General features: G+C 41.9%; 1 protein-coding gene across 2 annotated transcripts in view; it reads left to right on the top strand.

The window, feature by feature from the left end:
* The first annotated feature begins 9,869 nt into the window (after nt 1–9,869).
* Nucleotides 9,870–22,416, top strand: part of LOC136950449 (sperm axonemal maintenance protein CFAP97D1-like) — a 62,089-nt gene continuing 49,542 nt past the window's right edge. For both annotated transcript variants that reach the window (XM_067244796.1, XM_067244794.1), the window contains exons 1-5: nt 9,870–10,325; nt 10,796–10,866; nt 10,972–11,093; nt 20,156–20,279; nt 20,393–20,461. In XM_067244796.1, the coding sequence (XP_067100897.1) occupies nt 10,205–10,325; nt 10,796–10,866; nt 10,972–11,093; nt 20,156–20,279; nt 20,393–20,461 (507 nt within the window). In that variant the 5' untranslated portion in view covers nt 9,870–10,204. The remainder of the gene's footprint in view (nt 10,326–10,795; nt 10,867–10,971; nt 11,094–20,155; nt 20,280–20,392; nt 20,462–22,416) is intronic.

The following is a 22,416-nucleotide window of genomic DNA, read 5'->3' as shown; positions in this document are numbered from 1 at the left end:
CGCAACATTTTCTAAACTTTTGCTGTATAATGCTTGCGTTATATTACATTTGTGTTAAATATAGGCTCAATAGCTAATAAAGAATGTATAATACATTACAACACATATTCTAGAACTGTAATCACCAGCTGCATATCAGGCACGGCACTAACTATGATCCCAGTTATTAATATGTGTGGCATTTTAATCACTGAATGCATCACGGGCACTGTGCACGAGTGAATATAACAACAGGATTTATGAAGGAGGCATGTCTTAAAGAATATATGGTGCTTATTAAAGTTATGCATTGTGCTTATTAAAGTTATGAACTTAGAAGTGTGCCCAGGCTTAAACATTGGGTCTCACACTGAGTGTGGGAAGCAGGCTGTTCTTTGTGTCTCTATCTTTTCAGTTTCAGAAACAACCTTGGATCTGGGTGGAGATGGCACCCGAGCAGGTGGGACGCGGAGGCAAGAACAACTCCCTGATGCACGAGAGAACAAGCTCAACCCTCTTTTCATCTTTTATTTTAATTGCACTGTATATTATATGCTGGGGCAGGGAAAGATAGCCAGTTGGACTTCGTGAACCAGCCCAAACTCTGTTGCGGGTAGGGAAACGTAGACAGCCCCAGAGCTCTGTACTTGTTGATTTCCAACTGCTGCATTAAAGCTGATATTATCGGACCTCTGCGACTCCAGACCACTCTTTCTAGAACACAAATTTGTGTCATAGAATACCATCATTACATATTGGAATAGACACAAAGATTTAGAATCCTTCACTAATAACATTTGTGTTTGTCATTTCACTCATTTTGATAGGATTATGATCAAATGCAGCAACTAGTGTCTGCACTGCGATGCTAACTAGTTATCGAAAAGTCGGAGCAAATGTACAAATTAGCCTTTTCATCAATAAAATAAGCACATTTTCAGCAAGTACACTTCCCACTTCTTGTCACATTTTAATTCAGATGTTGATTTACACGTACTGTTTTGCTGAAATATGAATTGTAAAAACGTACAGCAATGGCGGTCAAAGGATTCTGTTCGTCTTGTTGGTCACGGTAACCCCACCCCCGCCCCTGACGCAAGCGGTTCTGACTTGGTTCCCACACTAGCCCAACTCCGAAGTGGTGCTCCTTTACCCCCTTTCCACCAAAGTGAACCGGGAGCTAGTTCGGTGCTGGTGCTTGAGCCAGTTCGGAGCTGGTTCAAGAACGCAGCATTCTAAGAACCGGTTTGCTTTTCCACGGGCTAGAGAGCCACCACAGAGCCACGTCATTACGTCACTGTATACGTCTCATCTTTCCCAGCAACGCTAGCGCGGCAGCGCCAAACACACAGCAGAGCCCGCCTAAAGGCTGTTTATCAATCCGAAGAACGCGAGGTTGAGATGCGTGTTTTCTTGGCTATTGCGCAATACCCTGGACTCGCAGCAGTATGACAACACTGGCATTATCAGCGCAACATTTTATTAAAGTTTGTTGTATAGTGCTTGTGTATTACATTTGTGTTAAAGGTGACATGACATGAAAACTTCACTTTAGGAGGTTATTTAACATTAATATGAGTTCCCCTAGCCTGCCTTTGGTCCCCAAGTGGCTAGAATTTTCGATAGGTGTAAACCAAGCCCTGGGTGTTCTTCTCCGCTTTTGAGAAAATGAAGGCTCAATTGCTCTGTTTGAAAATCTCCTCCTTGTGACGTCACAAGGAGGAAGGTTACCTCCCCTCTCTCTGCTTTGCCCTCCCAGAGAATCTGGCCCGCCCCTAAGAAACTGAGCTACGACCGTGCAAGTGTTTTTATCCTCGAGAGACATCATGGCTTGCAAACGAACAAAGCATTACATTGGCTCAGTTTGGATGTACAAAGGAAAACAAAATCTTTTTACAGTTCCTTCATCTGAGCCTCTGAAGACCCAGTGTCTTAATTTTATTTTCTCTGGAAATGCGCCTACACAACTTCTGTTGAAGGCGCATTTGTTTTGTATGTCTGCGCCAAACACTTCAGCCACGACTGTTTCCTCAACTTGAGCTAATACAAAACTGGCCTTGCTGAAATTAAATTCTGGACCAGTACTAACTCTCCTTCGTCCAGCTACTAACCTCGGACAAGTAAGTTAACTAACGCTATATCATTTTGTAGCTTTACTGTATATGGTTACCTAGCTTGCTACCCTTAGAATGTGGCTGTAATATTAGCTCTGCAGCTAACAGCTGAGTTACTGTCGCTAATGGAAAGGTAGATAGCATCAAGTATGTGTGTGAATACACATGCTGTAACGTGAGTGTTGTACACTTCTTTGTTAGTTCTGCTGTTGGTGTTATGGCACGCGCGATATCCGCCTTTCCCCTCATTGAAATGACAGTGTGTACCTCTGCAAATCAGGGTGATCAGATGAGAATGGGCAAATTCGAGGCATCTTACAGCAACAGGGCTACAGCCATTGCGATACATCCATTGTAAACATTAGCACATGGTGCCGCCCCTCCGCTCCTCATTAGCATTTAAAGCTACAGACATCAAAACAGCGCGTTCTGAGGAAAGCTCCTTGTGGGACTGCTAGTAGTGGCTGTAATTCTGCACCAAGGCTGAATTTCGGGAAAGAGACTTCTGATACAGTATTAGGGGACCACTAAGGCCTAGATAAAAGCATCCAAAAACAGCATGTCATGTCACCTTTAAATATAGGCGGAGCAAATTTACAAATGAGCAGTTTCATCAATAAAATAAGCACATTTTCAGCAACTACACTGCCCACTTCTCGTTACATTTTAATTCAGATGCTGATTTACAAGTACCGTTTAGCTGAAATATGAATTGTAAAAACTTAGAGCAATGGGGGTCAAAGGATTCTATTCGTCTAGTTGGTCACGGTAACCCCATCCCAAGTGGTTCTTATTTGGTTCACAATCTAGACCAGCTCCGAAGTGGGGCTATTTGCGAACCACGTACGAACCACGTACTAACCACTTTTCCTGTTCTCAGTCTGTCGAAAGAGAAAGAACTGGTTCGCGATTAAGCACTGGCTTCGAACCGGCACCCAAAATGCGTCGGTGGAAAAGGGGTAACTGTCCCACCACCAGGGCCCTATTTTCAGCCCGAGAGTGTAATGGCCAAAACCAGTCCATCCCCACCAGGGGCTAAGCCATACGTTGTAAACATTCGGGGTTTAGCCCGAACCTAGGACCTAGTCATGGTTTTGATGTGAGCTGAAATCGGAACTTTACAGGAATGCGAGCGCATGTAGATTTTTTGCATTAATTTCAGTGCAAAATAGTTTTTGGAGCTTCATGTAATATAAACATTATGTTGGACTCATATTGTTTTATTTGCCAGAAATTACAACCCAAATTTTTACCTGAAAGATTCGGGGCTTTTGAGAAAACATGTTTTTCTGGAACCTAGATTTATGAAGTGACAGATCTTTTTTTAGCTGGCTTTTTCAGTTTCTCCTGGCATCTTTTTCCCATCCATTTTATTCATTTCGCATCAGCTTAATCTTGCTAACTCCCTCCACAACATTAAATAATGGTTTAGAGTTGTCTCCATGGCAACAACCTTGGTACACACGCTCGTGTTTGAGAAAGAGAACATGCATGCATGCTCTGACAACTGAAAACAGCACTTAATGGCACGGTCTGATCATTCGCTTATTTAAATTAAAATCTAGTGTAGCCTATAAGCTTACTTATCAGTCACACGGTAACTTAACATATATCATTTTATACGGTGTGTGAAAAAACAAAGCGAAAGCAGGCAATCTGCCGGCCCTATTTATGGGCGAGCAGAGCGGCCCACCGGGAATTCTCCCGATTCTCCTGATGGCCACTCGGGGCCTGCCCTCCACGCCTCCATGCCACCCTACAATGTGTCACACTGCATGACCAATGAATGCCGCTTCTTCTTCTACTTAACGGGGAGATGGGGGGGGGGGGGGGGAATTTGAGTGATAGGGTTGAGGGAGCACCCTTCCCTCCAAATGCTCTTTGAGGAGACTATAGTCAAACAAGCTAGGAAAATTATTGCTGACCCCTCCCCTGTTCTGTATTCAGGGGCACAGTAATGGGGGGTGAGATTAGAAAAAGATAGGTATAAAATACTTTTCAACCCTCTATCAGTGAAACTCCTAAACTCAGGACATAAGGACAGTGTGAAGTGAGGGGTTTATTGTATCTGTATGCACAAACTTTTTTGTGGAATCCACTTTGTTACTGTAAAATGTTAATGTTTTTTGGTGTGTGTGTGTAAAAATTTTTTTTACTGCGAGCCACCAATCTACTTCCGCATTAACGATGTAGCTGAATGTTGCTTTTTGCCTAGCTATCCGATTCATTCTTTTTATAGGCTATATTAGTCCAAGGAAAGGATAGTAATGGCTAGAGAAGTAGACGGATTATACAAATAGTTCGATTTAAAAAGACCAAAAAGGTCGAGGAGGACAGCCTATATGAGAAAAAGCGATTCCCCATTGATCTGTCACATCAGAATTTTGATTTGGGTTAGGAAAGTCTTGAAATTTGAGTGAGAATGTCGCCCGGTAGACCGCATAGTCTTAGGCGGCAGCCATCTTCACGTCGTGTCACAAAGTTAATAATTTTACAGTTTTTTACAGTTCATCTTTTGCATCCAACATGCACAGTTGAGCATGCTTGACAGTCGTGTGACGTAGGGTGATAATTGGTCTATACTCTGTCTTACCCCTACCCCTTACCCGTAGCCCTTATTTACCCCTAGCCCTTGTGTCTCGAAACTGAGGGTAGGACTAGCCCTATGAAATGAGACACCACTTGGTTACAGTTACGTAGTATATTGATGTCTCCATAGCAAGCAGGGCCAGGTTAAGGTAATCTGGGGCCCAGGGCAGAAGCCTCCCCGAGCCCCCCCCCCCCCCCACAAAATATTTTTTATATATATATATATATATATATTTATATATATTATTAGCACTATGATTTTTATCAATATATATTAGAGAGAGAGAGAGGGATTGGTAATTAAATTAAGACAGACAAAAAAATATCAGTGGCGGCTGCTGGTCTTTCAAAAGAGGGGAAGCTCATTTTCGGCCGACATCCTAAAAATGAGGAAATGTGGAAATTAGGTTAAACTGAAACAAGGAACGTGGTCTATAATTGTATGAAATGTATGATGAAAATTGGTTAGCAATTTCGCCGAGCAAATACCAAGAAATAGGTTGCTGCAGTTTGTCTTTCAACTAAAGTTGCAAAATCCGCGATGGGACTGAGCTTGAATAGCTTCGGTGACTTTTTGTAGTACAAAATTAATGTCAATCAAAAGGAGATGCAGTCTTTCGACAGACCCTCCAATTATCACGCGGAAGCCCAGCGTCCAGGCCAGCCCACTCCTCCATTCACCCCCAGAGACGCTGAGCGTCCGAGGCGGGACATAATCTCAGCATTCATCCAATGACTGGACAGTTTCGAAGCACTGAAAAAAAAAAAAAAAAAAAAAAGCAGCCCCATTGAAGTCCATGGAAGCTGAGCTTCAACAGGGAAATGCTCTGTGACGCTACGGGAATGTATGCAAAGGAAATCAGTCAGTCGACCTGCTAATATATGTAGCTGATTCTGAAAGAACTCGTCTTCGATATGAACGTGTTCTAACGCATTTAAAATGTTAACACAATAGTAAATATTTGACCATTAATGTTTTGAAATTTTAGGGGACGCTGAGTCCCTTGCAGTTAAAGAATATATTGTGCTTATGGGTTAGGGTTTAACCCTCGTGCTGCCTTCGGGTCACATGACCCAAAGGTTCATAACGAACCATCGTTGTGTTTACCCAATTTTACCCAATACAAAAACAAATAAAAATAATTTTCTTTTAACCATTCCAATGTGGGGGGTCTGAGACAGCCCGACAGTTAAAAGAAAATGCTTCACTTTGTTTTTGTATGAGGTAAATTTTTAAAGTTATGTCTTATGAAACTTAGAAGTGTGCTCAGGCCTAAACATGGTGTCTCACACCATGTTTATGGGTGTGGGAAGCAGGCTGTTCTTTGTGTCTTAATCTCTCCATTTCAGAAACAACCTTGAAACCGGGTGGAGATGGCACCCGAGGAGGTGGGACGCGTAGGCAAGAACAACTCCCTGATGCACGAGAAAACAAGCTCAACCCTCTTTTCATCTTTGTGTTTTAATTGCACTGTATAATAAATGCTGGGGAGGGAAAGATAGCCAGTTGGACTTCGTGAACCAGCCCAAACTCTGTTGCGGGTAGGGAAACGTAGACAACCCCAGAGCTCTGTACTTGTTGATTTCCAACTGCTGCATTAAAAAGCAAATAGAATTTATCGCTAACGCTAAAATAATGCTTTACACATCCGACGGTCAAAAACCGATACTTTGATTCAATCACAAGTTCATATGAAGACTCTTGAGAATGTTTAGTACACAAATCTGAGGAAAAGTTGACTATAACATGAAAAGTCGATTTTTTGTGAATATTTGAAACATGCATGCTTGGCTAATTGCTAAGGAAATTTCCAATGTAATGTCTCCCTCTGCTCCTCAGCGCGCACGCTCCACATTCTCACACACTCAGCCTTTCCCTTGACACACGCGCAAGCTTCGCGAGACGCATACACAACATTTCAGGCAATTGTGGGCTGACCAAGCCCCCACTCATTCCTTGGCTTGAAGTGAAGGCCCTTGTGGATCTTGATGGTAATGCATTTTAGAAAAAGTTTTCAAAATCCTGAAACATTGATAGTATAGGCCATGAGTAACTACCACACCACAAATGACCCACCATTACCCATAGGAAGAGCTACAGCCACGCCCCAATTGTCAATTTTCAAAGTGATTGCATTTCCACCTCATCATTCTAAAATGTCCGAGACTATACATGCCTTATTTATCATGGGAAATTATACAGTGGTGACCCATACAGTCCACCATGTACGGTGAACATTTTGAAAATTTACAAATATCTTCGTATGAACCATGACTCCAATTGACTAGAAATGTGGTTTGATGTGTAGGCCACATGTAGTTATGCTTGTTTGAGACCACAATAGCTATGGGAATAAGAGTGAGTGCAATAAGGAGGATGTGAAACTCAATGCTCTGAGTTGGTGCATGTCAGTCTAGGCAGAGGTAGCCTTTTAAACCTCTACAGCCACACCCCAATTTGCCCATTTTCAAAGTGATGCCAGTTGCATCCCATTTGTCCCAAAATTCTGAAATTCATTAGATATGCCTTATTTCTCATGAGGAACAAAAAAGCCTCAAGAACCTATAACGGCCGCCATATTGGATTTTTCGGTATAATAAAGATTAAGAAAACACGTTTTTTTGCTACTCCTCATTCAATTCTGGTCCAAACTTTCCCAGAATTGGCCTGCATCATCGTCAGAGCAACCCTCACTCAGGTATACAACAGATTTTTGATTTTCACAACCGTTTGTCTGGTACAGCCAATCAAATCTGGCAACAAAGCAACCAAACAGGAAGTTGGGTCAAATCTCAGCAAATCTTTAAGATATCAACACCAAACTTGGTATGTCACGTGGAAGACACTACAACATGTTCCTATGTGCAATCTTCATATCTCCAAAAATGATATAAAGCAAATCAAATTTATTGCTAACGCTAAAATAATGCTTTACACATCCGCCGGTCAGAAACTGACACTCTGATTCAATCAAAAGTTCATATGAAGACTCTTGAGAATGTTTAGTACACAAATCTGAGAAAACGTTGACTGTAAAATGAAAAGTAGATTTTTGGTGAATATTTGAAACTTGAATGCTTGGCTAAGTGCTAGGGAAATTTCCAATGAAATGTCTCCCCTGCTCCTCAGCGCGCGCACGCTCCACATTCTCACACACTCAGCCTTTCCCTTGACACACGTGCAAGCTTGGCAAGACACACACACAACATTTCAGGAGAGTGTGGGCTGACCAAGCCCCCACTCACCTATGTGATATTGGGCCATTTGACGCTACAGGCAACGCCCTGATACACAAAGATACAAGGCTTTCTGGAATGGGTAGGCTCACCAAGCCCCCTCCCTTCACTCCTTGGCTTGAAATAAAATCCCTTGTGGATCTTGATGGTCATGCATTTCAGATTTTGTATCCCATTGGTAAGTCTACAGCATGGATTTTTCTATACAGTGACAATTTGTGAAGAATATACATTTTTCAATGGTTCGCAATGTTAGGAGGAATCCGCCATTGCTTCTTGCAGCTATATTTACATATTGGAATAGACACAAACGAATTTCAGTCCTTCACAGTCTTAAAGAAATCACCACTGATTGTAATACATTGTAACACGCACCCCTAGCCAGCCACAATGTCAAATAAATTGGAACATGCAGTCTAGCGTGCACACACACAGCCCAGCGAACACATACAGGGCTCTCAAGTTTTGAAGACAGGCAAAAGTGACATTCCCCCCCCCCCAGGGGGTCAAAATTAATTTATTAATTAATTGCTTTTTACCTAACATCTTTGAAAGGCAGCAATGATTAATGCATCCATGGCCAGGATATAATTGTAAAATATGACATTATTTTAAAAGTGACCTATAACATCGACTATGCAAAACACTTAAATGTATTTAGTGCTAATAAAATTATTACGCGTATTTGGAAAGAGATGTTTATAATGTGACAATAAAAATAAAAAAGTGTTAATATGTCAGTCATCGTGTGATAACGAAAATATGACTAGGCCTATTATATGTATCAGACAAAATATTGCAAGCTCCGTCAAAGGTATCAGGCCTATGTTCGTCCCGCATTTGGTTCGAACCTGCCACCTCTGACATCCCAAGTGCCACCATTACCAACTACGCCAACGAAAAGCTAGCTTACCTTCGACGCGGGTGTCCTTTTACATACCTGAGGAGTGAGTTTCACCAATACACACCGGCAACATCTATGAACTACTTGTTCTGAGCAGGTGTTGTCAGTGAACAGGCTGTAAAACTGTTGGTTAAGACACATGAAAAACTGATGCTAATTATATGGGAAAGATTTTGTAACAGCAGTCAAGTTGTCATTGTTTGTGTCAAACAAGTTGTGAATTTGTTGTAACATTAAAACAGGAGATCATGACTGTGCTCAAAGTGATGCAAAAGCTCCAGTGGTTTGCTCTGTAGGTGAACGAAACTTTTGGAAGATGTTGAAGCAGAATCACGTGAAAAATTACAGGATATGCTTTTTTTTCCATTGGTTGTTACATTAAATCTTACCCAGATACAATGGTGCTATTTTCCGATTGGCTATTGTACAGACCCTTTCTTTTTTTGGATTGGCTGATAAGTGGCAGGCTCGACTAAGAACTCCAGGGGAGACGCGCTTGATTCCTGCCGGTTCCATAGTGAGAGTGGCGCGGCCAGAGGAATTTTGGTTGGGTGCTGCGGCATATTAAATACAAAAGACCGAAATGAGTGACTGTCACGCTCAATGCGTGACACTTGAGAGCCCTGCACATATATACAAACAACTCGATTGAACAATTTAATTATCAGGCTGTGGCCGCCTACTGAAAAGAACATAGGATAAGATAATCAGTGTGGGACTAGTTTAAGTCCACTCGTCTACTTTTTTGAAGGCAAAGTCACGAATCAAATCGTTGAAGTCAATTTGGCGAAGCAGGTCAAACTCGTTTAACATCACCTTCATGCGAAGCCATTGTTGTCTTGCATGCTTTGATACCGGCAACGACACGTGACGCTAAGAAAACGTGGACTTCACTACGGGTGGGTAAATGCATCAAAAATATGTATTATTATTATTTAATTTTGTATTATTATTATCTCCCGTGCCGGGGCCCCCTAGTGGCTGGGGCCCGGGGCAGCAGCCCCTCCTGCCAATTGCACAAACGCGGCCCTGAGCCTAAGGGGTAGGGGTAAAGACAGAGTATCTTCTAAAACATCAGCGTAACTTGAAAACTGCCCAACAGATACTGTATTTAGCCTGGGGGCGTTGTGAGTTGAAATGCCTAAAAGTTTGCAGTCTTGATACAGCACAGAGACATTAGCAATCGTTTGGGGGATTTTGAACTGACCAAATCAATCAACAGCGAAATAAATGCGGAAATGAACAATCGAGTCACAATGGAGGAGTCGTCATAGGAACGTGATAAAACACGATGCGCTACGAAATTTACAAATGCATTTGTTATTAGATCTCTTGCTGACAATTTGTTTGCACATTCAGGCGAATTAGCCTACCGATAACCATGAACAAAGCTGATTATTTGGCTTTTCCCGCAATAGTTGGGACGACGGGACAGTACAATAACATGAGAAAAATGTGGGACGGTCAGCACTACAAATACCATGTTGACAGGATGGGAAAAAGTGAGTTTGACAATGTAAGGGCCCAAGCAAATTCCAATATTTAAATTAGCCTATTTAGCACCTATGCAGTGACTAATAGGCTACAATAGGCAAACGTAGGACTCCCACTCGTTGAGATTAACTTGACCATGAAATGTAAGGACACTGAAAGCATGTTTGAGGTCCTGTTCAAGGCCTTATAGTAGGCTACCACTTTCTCATAAGAGACTGCAACCATTACATAGTTTAATGTTGCACTTCAGGCATTAAGTGGTTTTTGCTGCACTGTAATATGCAATGCTTTACCTTGCACAGATATATTATTGCTTCACTGTAGCTTGGTAGCTGAGTTACTTTTTTACTGTGTCTGTGTTTTGTATTAACTATTTGTTTGTCGCTTTGGATGAAAGCATCTGCTAAATGAATACAATGTAAAATATACTGTAAGAGTATTTAATATTTATTAACAAAGCCTTGACCTTTATTTGAAGCTAAACCAATGGTGGACAACAAAGCTCCCAGGACATACTTGCACTGTCATCTAAAACTGAAGAAAATTCAGGTAAAGTTATGCATCCAACTAACTTGATTGACCCTCCAATTAAACACACATGCTCACACATACACACACCTTCTACTGGCCCTTTATCCCACGTGGTGTATGTAGATGGAGCAGGAGCGCCTGATGGAGCTGGAGAGGGACAACCGTCTGCTGGTGTCCAGGATCGCCCGCACTATGGGCACCAAGGGAGGCCTGGAAAACTGGAACACATATCAAACTAAACACAGGTATGTGTCAGCATGTTTTAGCAGGAAGAGGAAGACACATTCTTATAAAAAACAGTGAGCTGATACATTTACACTGAATTTAAACTCAAAAAAGTTTGTAAAAAATTCTAATGACCACCACAACCTTAACTCGAACGATGCACAAGCAAGGTGATATATGATGTAGTATTGTAGACCAATTTAGCTAACCATGCTTTAAAAGATTTCTAGCTGTGCAAAATAATCATTTTCTTTTGGTGCAAACTATAATTTGGGTCAATATCAATGTTTTCATTTCCATTGAATAATGAATTACTTTCAGTCTCTTTTTTACTTAATCACCATGGGTAATAAGGGAAAGAATTATACATGTTCAGTAGGCTGGAACAGTTGCAAATTTGCCAAGAGGACCACCCATGCAAATTGTCTGTAAAGACAATGGTGTGGTTTTCGCATAGTCGGAACCCGACAATGTATTTAGCGCTGTGTTCAATATTCAGATGAGAGCAATATTTTACTTTCTTGATGCGCATCATGTAGTCTCTTTTTATTTGCCAAAAAATGGGAACTGCATACAAGGAAAAGCATGTGAACAGCAAATATGGTAGTGGATCAATGATGCTTTGGGATTGTTTTGCTGGTAGTTGTTCAGATCTTGTTAAGATTGATGGCATAAACAATTCCACTAAGTTTCAGGGGTTTGCTTCAAAACGTGGTGGCCTCTGCCAGAAGGTTGAGATTTAGACTCTTCAACAAGACAATGAACAGGTATACATCAAAATAAAATAAAAAATGGCTCACGGATCAGAAAACCAATATTTTGCATTGCCCTCTCAGACTGCAGTTTTAACCTTTGTAATAGCCTGTGCAAACATCCGATCACAGATATTGACATGTTCTGTAAAGTCAAAACATTTTTTAAATAAGTTAAATAAGACAAATACATTTGGACTTTGTTGACTAATTATGAGAGGTGGTCAGTTGCATGCGTGAGACAGAGAACCCATGTACTTCCGATGACATGTTTTAATTTACTTATATTATCTATTAATTTAGCATTTTATGTTAATATACATTTTACATTTATAATGATGTCTGCTTCCGCTGTTATGCTGACAACACTTAGCTGTACATCAAACCAACCCCCCCTCCCTCAGTTGCCTGCACCCGTCTGACCACCTGCCTTGAAGAGATGAGGGCCTGGAAGGTGAACTACCTCCAGCTAAATAGCACAAACCCAAGGCTGCTTGTTGGTACCCCCCCCCCAAAAAAAAAATCCTGCACTCACCCATAATTCACCTCACCTTTGACAGAGAGGTCGTCGGTCTCTCCTCGACAGTGTCCAACCTTGTCATAAAACTGGAGCCCTCCCTCACATACAGCGGCCGCTTCAAACACCTATGCAGAACCTCCTTCTACCATCTCAAAATCAGTCCCAAATTCTGACCTTCTCTTTCACTGTCAGATTCTAAAGAACTCATTCAAACCGTTCATAACACAGGTCATTCTGGATAATGACATTCTTACTACAATGCAAGGCAACACACTAGGCATCAAAATACAAAAAAGCAAAATGAAACTGTTGAATAAAGCTACTGGCAGAAAGCCGAAACAGCAATACAAGTAGTACCAGTAATAAAATGTTACAAAAGTACAATAGCAACAATAAAACTGGCAATAATAATTGCAAAAACACAAGCAGTTCACCGGACACTTTATTAGGTGTACCCGTTCAATTGCTTGTTAACACAAATAGCTAATCAGCAAATCAGATGCCACTAACTCATGCATTTAGGCATGTATACGTGGTCAAGACAACTTGCTGAAGTTCAAACCAAGCATCAGAATGGGGAAGAAAGTGGATTTAAGTGACTTTGAACATGGCACGGTTGTTGGTGCAAGATGGACTGGTCTGAGTATTTCAGAAACTTCTGATCTAATGAGATTTTCACGCACAAGCATCTCTAGGGTTTACAGAAAATGGTCCAAAAAATTGAAAATATCCAGTGAGCAACAGATGTGTGGACGAAAATGCCTTGTTGATGTCAGAGGAGAATGGTCAGACTGGTTCGAGATGATAGAAAGGCAACAGTAACTCAAATAACCACTCGTAACAACCAAGGTATGCAGAATACCATCTCTGAAAGCACAACACGTCGAAGCTTGAAGCAGATGGGCTACAACAGCAGAAGACCACACCAGATGCCACTCCTGTCAGCTAAGAACAGGAAACTGAGGCTACAATTCACACAGGCTCAACAAAATGGGACAATAGAAGATTGGAAAAACGTTGCCTGGTCTGATGAGTCTTGATTTCAGCTGCGACATTCAAATGGTAGGGTCAGAATTTGACGTAAACAACATGAAAGCATGGATCCATCCTGTCTTGTATCAATGGTTCTGGCTGGTGGTGGTGGTGTTATGGTGTGGGGGATATTTTCTTGGCACACTTTGGGGCTTCTTAGTACCAATTGAGCATTGTTTAAACGCAACAGCCTACCTGAGTATTGTTGCTGACCATGTCTATCCCTTTATGACCACAGTGTACGCATCTTCTGATGGCTATTTCCAGCAGGATAATGCACCATGTCACAAAGCTCAAATCATCTCCAACTGGATTCTTGAACATGACAATGAGTTCACTGTGCTCCAATGGCCTCCACAGTCACCAGATCTCAATCCAATAGAGCACCTTTGGGATGTGGTGGAACGGGAGATTTGCATCATGGATGTGCAGCCAACAAATCTGCAGCAACTGCGTGATGCTATCAAGTCAATATGGACCAGAATCTCTGAGGAATGTTTCCAACACCTTGTTGAAAGTATGCCACGTAGAATTAAGGCAGTTCTGAAGGCAAAAGGGGGTCCAACCCGGTACTAGCAAGGTGTACCTAATAAAGTGGCCAGTGAGTGTATATATAGACAGTTATAACAGGGAATTAACCCTTGTGTTATCTTCGGGTCATTCTGACCCATCAGTCATTGTGACCCACCGTCGTATTGCGGCAACTTTACCACGTACAAAAACAAAGTGAAGCATTTTCTTTTAACCGTTGGGCTGTCTCAGACCCCCCACATTGCAAAGGTTAAAAGAAAATTATTTGTATTTGTTTTTGTATTGGGTAAAATTGGGTAAACACAACGATGGTTCGTTATGAACCTTTTGGTCATGTGACCCGAAGGCAGCACAAGGGTTAAGAGATATTCATTACATTTTACTTTCACTTTAGGACTAGGCTTAATCCATCTCTGGAAAACTGATCCAGTGTTAAAACATAAGTGCCAATAGATAAGTACATTAAATAGGTTAATGTTGCTGGTTAAGAAGCCTGATGGCGTGGGGGAAGAAACTTAGTGAGTCTGATAGATGTTACCAGAGCGTGAGACTATCAGACGGCAGTCCATAGGTGGGTGTAGTCTTTCTCTGTGCTTTCCTAAGGCATAGTGGCGGTTTATCAATCCACGTTTTTCTCCATTCTTGCAAACTCGTTTGACGTCATCTTTCATAGCCCAAGTACGGTTCCAATCCAAAGAGCACAAGTCACCAAGAACGTCAAAAATACCTGGAAATGTTCTTGATCCGCCCCTTTTATCGAGGATGCATCAGATGGTGACTTGGCCAGCGAGAACGCATATGATTTCCCAGAAGTCATTGCAAGATGTCAGGAGACAAACTTCATAACTTTCATATTTCAGCTAAACGGTACGTGAAAATCAGCATCTGAATTAAAATGCAACGACAAATGGACAGTGTAGTCGCTGAAAATGTGTTTATTTTATTGATGGAATGGCTAATTTGTAAATTTGCTCCCACTTTTCGATAACCTAGCTAGCGAGTCCGGGGTATTGCGCAATAGCCAAGAAAACCCGCATCTCAATTCATTCTCTGTCCTTGCGGTCTTGCAAGACTGTTCTAGCAAGGACGCTTGCCAAGAACGTTCTTCTCAAGAACGCAAGTTTTTAGCTTCGGATTGATAAACAGCGAGTGTGTAGTAGATGCCTTCTACAGAGGGGAGATGGCAGCCGATAATGTGCTCCTCTGTCCTCACCTCCCTCTGGAGGGTTTTGCGATCAGCAGCGGAGCAGCTGCCATACCAGGCAGTGATGCAGCCAGTGAGAATGCTCTTAATAGTGCACATGTAGAAGTTGGTGAGCGTTTTGGCAGACATGTCATGAGTCTCCTCAAGAAGTAAAGGTGCTTTTAGGCAGATTTTACATCTACATCCTAATGCTTTGACCACTTCTCATCAGGATCCCTGAATGTAGCCTAAAAAAACGGTACAGTCAAAACAGCAGTGCCAGAATGATGAGATTGAGGAAGCACCACTACATCACCCCATCCTTGTATCCCTCCCAGTGTTTCCCCTAGGTTTACAGCTTTGGGGGGGGGGGGACACAGAAATGACATGCCGTTGTGTAAATAAGATACGTAACATAAGGCCATTTAGTTTGTTTAACCCTTGTGTTAGGAGGTAGGGAGTCAGGTGGCTGAGCGGTTAGAGAATCGGGCTAGTAATCAGAAGGTCGCCGGTTCGATTCCCGGCTGTGCCTAATGATGTTGTGTCCTTGGGCATGGCACTTCACCCTACTTGCCTCGGGGAGAATGTCCCTGTACTTACTGTAAGTCGCTCTGGATAAGAGCGTCTGCTAAATGACTAAATGTAAATGTAAATGTTATCTTCGGGTCATTCTGACCCATCAGTCATTGTGACCCACCGTCGTATTGCGACAACTTTACCACATACAAAAACAAAGTGAAGCATTTTCTTTTAACCGTTGGGCTGTCTCAGACCCCCCACATTGCAAAGGTTAAAAGAAAATCATTTTTATTTGTTTTTGTATTGGGTAAAATTGGGTAAACACAACGATGGTTCTTTATGAACCTTTGGGTCATGTGACCCGAAGGCAGCACGAGGGTTAATAAAAGAGCAACTATAGACCTGTTTTATAGGAAAGGTAACCTTAAATGACTTATTTTGTGATCTAGCGCTATATAATAAAAAAAATAAAAAACGTTTTTACTTGACTTTCCAAGGGGGGGCGGGAGGGGCCGTTGGAGGGGCGGGGCGCCCCCCTAATATAATGATAGGGGAAACACTGCCTCCACTCCTTTTTGAATCTACTCCGTCTCCTACCAAATTAAATTCAAAACCCTTCTGCTAACCTCTATCTGCGTCCATGGAACAGCGCCCACCAACCTCAGAGAACTCCTCACCCAGTAACCCCTCCCACCACCTCAGGTCAAGCAACAGTTTCCTTCTGCCCACCCCCAGAACAATCCTGCCCACCCCCAGATCAACCCTAAAAATATGAAACTGAGGGTAGTGTTTGACTGAGGGTAGTGTTTGACTGTGGAGCAGATTACCAAGGAACATCTCTGAATGCTCGACTTCTTCAATGCCCAGACTTAACAAATAGTCTTATTGGCGTGCTTACAAGATTCTGACAGAAACCTACTGCATTTATGGAAGAAAATAAAGGCCATGTTCCATCAGGTCAAGGTGCCAGAAGAGGATACGGATCTTCTCAGATTCTTATGGTGGCCTGACGGATATCTTAGCAGTGAGCTAGAGGAGTACAGGATGGTTGTGCACATTTTCGGTGCAACATCCTCACTTAGCTGTGCAAACATTGCCCTGCAACAGTGTACAAGAGATAATTTGGATGGAGCTAGCACCAAAGCAATCTCTTCCTGGCTAAGGAATTTATATGTGGATAACTGCCTTAACCCTTGTGCTGCCTTCGGGTCACATGACCCAAAGGTTCATAACGAACCATTGTTGTGTTTACCCAATTTTAACCAATACAAAAACAAATAAAAATAACTTTCTTTTAACCTTTGCAATGTGGGGGGTCTGAGACAGCCCAACGTTTAAAAGAAAATGCTTCACTTTGTTTTTGTATGCGGTAAAGTTGTCGCAATACGACGGTGGGTCACAATGACTGATGGGTCAGAATGACCCGAAGATAACACAAGGGTTAAGTCAGACTAGGATGAAGAGGAAGCACTTGAAATCGCTCATGAACTCATTGGTCTGTGCAGTAAGGGTGGTTTTATGTTAAACTAATGGGTCAGCAACAACAGAACCCTACTCCTTTCAATACCAGAAGAAAGAAAATCAAGGATCTGGATTTTGATCAGGACATCCTGCCTATCGAAAGAGCTCTGGGTGTACAATGGTGCACCCAGATGGACTCCTTCCGATTTAAGCTTAATCTACAGGACAAACCACTTATCCTGAGAAGTATTTTGTCTACTGTTAGCTCCATTTACAACACACTGGGTGTATGCTGGCTCCTGTCGTCCTCCCTGCAAAGCAACTCTTACAAACACTAACTGGAATGAGACTCGGATGGGATGAAAGAATTCCCGAAGAATACCTTGAAAAATGGTCCAGCTGGTTATACGACTTGCATCTGTTAAGGGACTACAAGGTTAAGAGATGCATCAAGCTGCATAACTTTGGGCAACCAGTGTCAGCACGACTTCACCACTTTGGAGATGCAAGCGAAAGTGGTTACGATACGGTCTCCTACCTGCGAATGGTGAACAAAACCAACAAAGTTTGTTGTTCTTTCATCATGGGTAAGGCCAGAGTGGCTCCACTCAAACCTGTGACCATCCCAAGAATGGAACTTACAGCTGCCACTGTAGCTGTATGGATAGACCGGATGATGCAGGAAGAAATTGAACTCTCACTTGAACCATCTGTGTTTTGGACTGACAGCACATCAGTTCTGAAATATATGTAAACAAGGAAACATCAAGATTCACGACCTTTGTCACCAACAGTGTCCCAGTAATCGATCTGCTTCAGAGGCTTCCCAGTGGAGGCACGTGAATGGTTACATAAATCCAGCCGATTGTGTATAAAGGGGCCTCAACACTAGTCGCTTCATGAGAGATGAAGTTTGGTTGTCAGGGCCAGAGTTCCTCTGTCTCCCTGAGCCTCAATGGCCTAAAACTCCAGATTTGTGCCTCACAGTCAGTGATCCTGATGTGAAAGTACTTGCAGTAAGTGTTACCACCAAGGAAGATTGCACTGACCCAGTCAACAGGTTGTTCAGGTGCTACTCCCAGTGGCATCACCTCAAAAGAGCTGTTGCATGGATTCTACGCGTCAAAACCTTGCTGAAGGCTCGCACAAATGCAGGTCAAAATAAAATGGAGACAAGATATGACAAAGGGTCATCCCTGATGATCCACCATTCACAAATGTGGGAGTGGACGTTTTTGGCCCATTTCAGATGAAACAGAAAAGAAGCACAGTTAAGCGACATGGTGTGATTTTTAACTGTTTAAACATCAGAGCAATTCACCTGGAACTTGTACACAGTCTCAACACTCACTCATGCATTAACGCTATCAGGAGGTTCATTGCAAGAAGAGGCACTGTCAAGGTCATGAGATCCAACAACGGAACCAATCTGGTTAGAGCCGAGCGTGAACTAAAAGAAGCAATACAAGGTTTAAACCACACTCAAATTCAAAACAATCTTCTGAACAAGGAAATACATTGGATATTTAACCCACCAACAGGATCACACCATGGAGGAATCTGGGAAAGACAAATAAGAACTATCCGTCGCATTCTGGGTGCCCTAGTACACCAACAAATACTGGATGAAGAAGGGCTCACCATGCTTTTCTGTGAAGTGGAAGCCATCATAAATGACAGGCCTATCACCACAGTTTCGAATGACGCTGGGGATTTGGAGCCGTTTACACCTAACCATCTGTTGCTACTGAAGTCCGAGCCCTACCACCTGACGTGTTCAATCCAAGTGACTGTTATGGAAAAAGAAGATGGTGCCAAGTGCAATACTTGGCAAACTTGTTTTGGAAGCAATGGACAAAATAGTACTTACCCGAACTTCAAGAACAACAAAAATGGGCCATGAAACTTTGAAATGATGTCACAGGAGACATTGTCCTCATCATCGACGACACTGCTCCAAGAGGCTTGTGGATCATGGGACAAATCATTCAAGTCTTGCCAGATTCAAAAGGTTTCGTACGGCAAGTGCAAGTGCGGACAAAAACTAGCACGCTCCGAAGAACCATCACTAAGCTGGTCCTGCTGGTTGAGGCCCAAAACTTACTGTAACTCTACGCCCCCATTTCCCCCTTTCACTTCACACAAGCCAATACACACCGTGGACTGTATACTCATGAGTTAACAATGAAAAAAAGAGGGACAAGAGGAATAAGGACATTGATATACTGTATGCTTTATGCTATCATTGTTATGAACAACAATACTTTCATGTGTATTGGCTCCGTTTTATATTTGTTGTAATAGTTATATAAAGTTACAGAGTCTGGAATGTTGGAGCCAAAATTATGATTTCTATGTTAACCTTTTACCTTGATGAATTGTGCTTTAATGCAGTGATATTTACAGTGAACTAGACATATGGTAAACTGACAATTTGTGTTAATTGATCTTGAAGCGTGGCATATCGTCACAGCCTTTAGACAATCAGTTTTCAGACTCATTATTTTGTGGAAAAGACGAAAACATATCAAATTGAAGTTTGAATGATAAAGGAAAATAAATGTGAAACCAAAAGGAAAACAGTGGAGTTCTGAGTCTGGTTTAAGCGCGTCGACCAAGGCGCATTCCAAAGTACAAAAGGAATCAAAAATGTTGTCAGAAAGTTGCTTCCAGAAAAACCAGCCCACCCCCAGATCAATGCTGCCCACCCCCAGAACAACCCTGCCCACCCCCAGATCAATCCTGCCCACCCCCACAACAATCCTGCCCCCCCCAGAACAACTTATCCACCCCCAGATCAATCCTGCCCCACCCCCAGATCAATCCTGGGGTGGATGGGGGACCAGACCTCTGCCACCCTTCACTATGGAACTCTCCACCTGAACAACTAACAGCACCCCAGTCAATAGAGATTTCGAAAGCCAGTTTAAAAAAAAAAATATATATATATGTATGATTGTATGTTTTTATGTATCTATTTCAATGTATTTACTGCTTGTTTTTTTGTCCACTGGGTTGACATAAAATGCATTGTTATTAATATTATGATGATGGCACTATATTTTCTTCATATTATGTGCTCAGTGTGAATGCAGACCTGAGGAACCGTGAGCTGGTGAAGGTCTCTCTGGAAAACCAGGCTATTCTGAAGAAAATCGACATGACCAAGTCTGTTTACGACCACAGAAAATGGTTAAATGACTTCAAGGTAAGATCTTCTCCCTCACTCTCTTTTTTATCCTTAATTGTATGTGTGTTTGTGTGTGTGTGAGCATCACAGTAAGAAAACTACCAATGAACTGATTACATGGTTGGCTTTAGGCTACCAGAGGCTATTTGAACCGGCTAATGAAGTATCCAGAGCCTCCCATGCCAACCAAGAAGCACAGGGTTAGTAGCACGCTCCTCTTAGATGACTATTGTACTTTTGTACTTAACTTAAGATCCGTATATGTGTATTGTCTGCACCTTCCTGCCACACCAGTGTTTCCTTTAGGATTTTTTTTTGCAGTGGGGGCAGGTCTGTCCGACCCCCCCCCAAATAGCTAAAGTAATATTGCACATATTTTTGTCCTATTTCCCCTAAAGAAATAAAGTTAGGCTACTTAATGACACCGTACAGTCATAAAGTATGTTCTAAATGGCATAAATGCTGCCAATTAATAATTGACGTAACTTGTAAATGGTCAGTAGCCTAGCCTATCGATTAAGGGGCCACTCGGAAGCATGTACGCTGTCTTTTGCGATTTGATCTTGATAGGCTAAGCATTCTGTAGCTAATAATAACAATATACTCACTATTTATTAATTAAAACTACTTCAGCATAATAATGCACCTAAAATACAAACGTGAGCAAGGGCAGCAATCGCTATCGAATCGACATGTGCAATTTCGCTAGCAGGGAAGAATAGCCTACAAACAACGAAAATCACCAGTTAACTTAATTTAAATTAGCAAACACTATAGACTAATACAATAACTGCCTTAAATTAACTGACAACATAAGTTATACGACTTAGCTCTACAGTTCTCAAGGACGCACACACGCAATCTCAACTGCGCTGTGAAGCGCGTGTCCGTGCAATCCTCCGATACGCTTTAAAACAATCACTGCTGATAGACGGCCTAAAATGTTGTACAGCCCTATTTCTGATACCGTGGCGGCAGAAATTTAGCCGTGGCGGGCCGCCACGGAAAAATCAACATAGCGGAAACACTGCACACTAAATTCTGTGTTTGTGTAACATACATACCGAATTCTGATTCTGATGATTACTGTAACTCAGACTGCCTTTCAGGAAAAACACCGGAAATGTTTTAAAGAGTTAATGCACATTCTTCAGATGGGTGGCAATTGCTTGCAGTTTTCCCTAGGGATGGGCGTAGTGATTACCAGACTGATACTTTCATTCAGCCATGTGTCTTCACAGTGCATGTTTTAAATGTGTCAGCCTTGCATGTTTTATGCTACGTCTACATTAATCCGCATAATTGAAAACTGCGTTTTTGTTTTGAAATTCTGTCTGTCCACACTATGGTTTTATAAAAGTTACTCGTTCACACTGAAAAGTCTGAAAACGCTTATGTCTCTACTGCGCAATGAGTAAAACTTAAGGTGCTTCGAAATGCGTAATTTCCTTCAGGCTTTATTTATTATGATGTACAACCCCAATTCCCAAAAGGTTGGGACGTTATGTAAGATGTAAATAAAAACAGAAGGCAATGATTTGCAAATCTCATAATTGCATGTCTTTCACAATAGATAATTGAAAACATAACAAATGTTTAAACTTAGGAAATGTAAAATTTTAAGGAACAAATATGGTAATTTGGAATATGACAGCCGCAACACCAATCAAAAAAAGTTGGGACGGGGACAATGAAAGGCTGGAAAAAGTGTTACTAAAAAATAAACAGTTGGAGGAACATTTAGCAACTAACTAAGTTAATTGCAAACATGTCAGTAACATGATTGGGTATAAAAAGAGTATCTTAGGGAGACAGTCTCTCAGAAGTAAAGATAAGCAGAGGTTCACCAATCTGCGAAAATCTACACATTGTGGAACCATTTCAGAATAATGTTCCTCAACGTAAAATTGCGAAGACTTTGAATATATCATCATCTACAGTACATTTACATTTAGTCATTTAGCAGACGCTCTAATCCAGAGCGATTTACAGTAAGTACAGGGACATTCCCCCCGAGGCAAGTAAGGTGAAGTGCCTTGCCCAAGGACACAACATCAGTTTGCATGACCGGGAATCGAACTGGCAACCTTCGGATTACTAGCCCGATTTCCTCACCGCTCAGCCACCTGACTCCCCACAGTACATAATATAATAC

This window comes from Osmerus mordax, chromosome 10 (genome assembly GCF_038355195.1).
Source record: "Osmerus mordax isolate fOsmMor3 chromosome 10, fOsmMor3.pri, whole genome shotgun sequence".
NCBI classification, from domain to species: Eukaryota; Metazoa; Chordata; class Actinopteri; order Osmeriformes; family Osmeridae; genus Osmerus; species Osmerus mordax.
Note: the sequence above shows the minus strand (reverse complement) of the source record. Positions and strands in the feature narration are given on the sequence as shown.